Source organism: Priapulus caudatus, unplaced genomic scaffold (genome assembly GCF_000485595.1).
Source record: "Priapulus caudatus unplaced genomic scaffold, Priapulus_caudatus-5.0.1 Scaffold332, whole genome shotgun sequence".
Classification (NCBI taxonomy): Eukaryota; Metazoa; Priapulida; class Priapulimorpha; order Priapulimorphida; family Priapulidae; genus Priapulus; species Priapulus caudatus.
In genome coordinates this window covers 222,452-225,493 of record NW_014577393.1, presented here as the reverse complement: position 1 = coordinate 225,493, position 3,042 = coordinate 222,452, and the positions used below count along the sequence as shown (strand labels likewise).

General features: G+C 39.7%; 1 protein-coding gene across 1 annotated transcript in view; it reads left to right on the top strand.

Annotated features, from left to right (window-relative positions):
* The window catches only part of LOC106809156 (TBC1 domain family member 22B-like), a 16,264-nt gene that overhangs the window by 6,604 nt on the left and 6,618 nt on the right, over positions 1 to 3,042 (top strand). Inside the window, exons 7-9 of the mRNA XM_014812139.1 lie at positions 1,032 to 1,214; positions 1,660 to 1,725; positions 1,982 to 2,102. Of these exons, the coding sequence (XP_014667625.1) occupies positions 1,032 to 1,214; positions 1,660 to 1,725; positions 1,982 to 2,102 (370 nt within the window). The remainder of the gene's footprint in view (positions 1 to 1,031; positions 1,215 to 1,659; positions 1,726 to 1,981; positions 2,103 to 3,042) is intronic.

Below are 3,042 nucleotides of genomic sequence, written 5' to 3'. Positions count from 1 at the left end.
GTCGGGTGTGAAACCTGGCGTGAGTTGATACCTGGGTGAGTGTGTGGGTGGAGTGTGAACCTGGGTGAGTGTGTGTGGTACATCTCACGTGCCGGCCGAGGTTTTTCTTCATCAGCTGCGTAGCTAGAGTTTATCTAGCTGTTCATGAAATTCGGTACTCCCTTCCATCTGCCCTTTATGTGATCTATATAATTTATATGTGTGTATATACATACATATATATAACATATAATAGATCATAAGGTATCTAGAGCTGACTGAAGGTGGAACGTGTTGTTGATACCAGATGAGTACACAGCTCAGTTGGTCAGGCCATTCCCCAGGCTGTGCGACCAACGACGTGCGGAAGACTCGCTGCTCGTGAGTTTTAACATCTCTACCTCACGTTTTTACTTTATTATTGAAATCTTTACTTGCAATTAATTCCATGATAGCGATGAGATGACCAGTACTGATGACATTATTTTTATGGGGGGGGAAAAATACTGATAAAAGCAAATAGTGTTGAGTAGTTAAAATGATAAAATTCTGACTGAACGGTACGAATACAATGCTCATAAACACCCATGAAGAAAAAATATATCAAAATAAAACTTCAGCATATTCGTACTAGTAAGGTGATAATTCAAGGTAAGTGTGAGTATTAGAATGCATCTTTTCTAATAGAAGAGTGATACAGTACAAAACAGTGTGCCGATACAACATGAAAAAAAATATATACCAGAACAAAAATTTCAGCAAATGTAAGTAAAGTGAATTAAGTACACTTTAAACATGCATTTGACCACTCATACGTACTCGACATAATATAACATATTACATACACATATGACACACACACACACACACACATACACACACACACACACACACACACACACACACACACACACACACACACACACTTATATTTATATAAATAAGTACATTTATATAAATATGAACATACGTCACCATAACGTCAGTACACTCACAAGCAAAACACATGACCATAGCATGACGTTACTCCTCCCTGCATCTCGTGAGCTCAGTATCTTTCCTCCTGTATTAACCCTGTTTATAAATTTCCTACGTTGATGCTGCAGGGCTATTTACCAGCGAACGTCGACAGAAGGAAAGGGACGCTAGAGCGTAAGAGGGCGGAGTATTTTGGTTTCATTCAGCAATACTATGACACGCGACACAGTGATATCCATCAGGACACGTATCGACAGGTATGCGATCTAACGTCCGGTATGGAGTGAGACAACTCGCTCAGCGTTACTGTTCACACGGCAGTGTTGCTAACAATCATCCGTGTCTGTCTAAAAATACTCCAAGTCATTCGTCAAGTTCTGTTTTATCGAAAACGTAACACCCAACAAGTCTTCGGTTTTTAACCTATAGGCAGTCTTGGGACAAGCCTGAAAACCCATGCTGTCTTAATTTCAAAAATTTAGATTACTACCATAAAACTTATAGTGAAATACATAAATATGAGCAAGTCCTGCTCAAAAATTACCATATTGCTGTTTCCCACACTACCATGGAGTAAGTGCCTTTCCATTAGCTGTGTGCAAGCAGCGTTGGGTGTGTTACTACACGCAGTGTGTTCGCACAGGGAGGCGGTGTGTACCTCACGGTCCTTATCGCCGGTCGTCGCTGCTGTTATTGTTGCAGATTCACATTGACATCCCTCGAATGAATCCTCTCATCTCACTCTTCCAGCAGGAGGTCGTGCAAGAGGTACGACATCGTCATAGTTGTGTCAGATGTAGACCATGCTACAGCAGCAGTCGCTTAATTTGGTTAATTAATGAAGTGACGTAGTGACAATAATAATGCATAAGTAATAAATCATGAGTATCTATAATTCGTGCATCGATATAAGGTAATGTGAAAGCAAGGAGAAGAAAAATGATCATGGGTCATCTCAGCTTGGTCAGTCGGACGAGGAGAGGTATAGAGGGTGCTTGTGGCACTGTCGTTGCATGTGTTGCAGATATTTGAGCGCATCCTGTACATCTGGGCGATCCGACATCCAGCGAGTGGCTACGTTCAAGGAATCAATGACCTTGTAACGCCCTTCTTCGTCGTGTTCCTCTCCGAAGTCGTCGATGAGAGTAAGGAGATCCTCATTCTGATCTGTCACAGTTAAATAATCGATGCGTGTATAGAGGGAAAAGTTTTTCTAGGTAAAACGGTGCCATGTTTCACGTGGGATCGTGTTGCATATGTATATGTGTCTACGGGATTTGCCGGCCGAGGTTTTTCTTCATCAGCTGCGTAGCTAGAGTTTTTGCTAGTGTCATGGAATTCGGTACTCACCTTCAGTCTGCTCCTTTATGTGATCTATATAATTATATGTGTGTATATACATACATATATATAAACATATAATAGATCATAAGTATCTAGATGCTGACTGAGGTGGACGTGTTGTTTTCAGATGAGCTACGACAGCTCAGTTGGTCAGGCATTCCCCAGGCTGTGCGACCAACGACGTGGAGACTGCTGTCGGTGAGTTTAACATCTCTACCTCACGTTTTTATTTATTATTAAATCTTTATTGCATGTAATTCAGATACAAATACATGTACTGACGACAATTTTTTTATGGGGGAAAAATACTGATAAAAGCAATAGTGTTGAGTAGTTAAAATGATAAAATTTCTGACTGATACGGTACGATACAATGCTATACACCATGAAGAAAAAATATATACAAAAAAAACTTCAGCATATTCTGTACTAGTAAGGTGATTAAGGTAAGTGTTGAGTAGTTAGAATGATCTTTTTCTAATAGAAGAGTGATACAGTACAAAACAGTGCGATACAACATGAAGAAAAAATAGATACCAGAAAAAAAATTTCAGCAAAGTCTGTACAAGTAAAGTGATTAAGGTACACTTTAACATCATTTTGACACTCATACGTACTCCATTATATACATATTACATACACATATGCACACACACACACACACACACACACACACACACACACACACACACACACACTTATATTTACACACACACACACACACACACACTTATATTTATA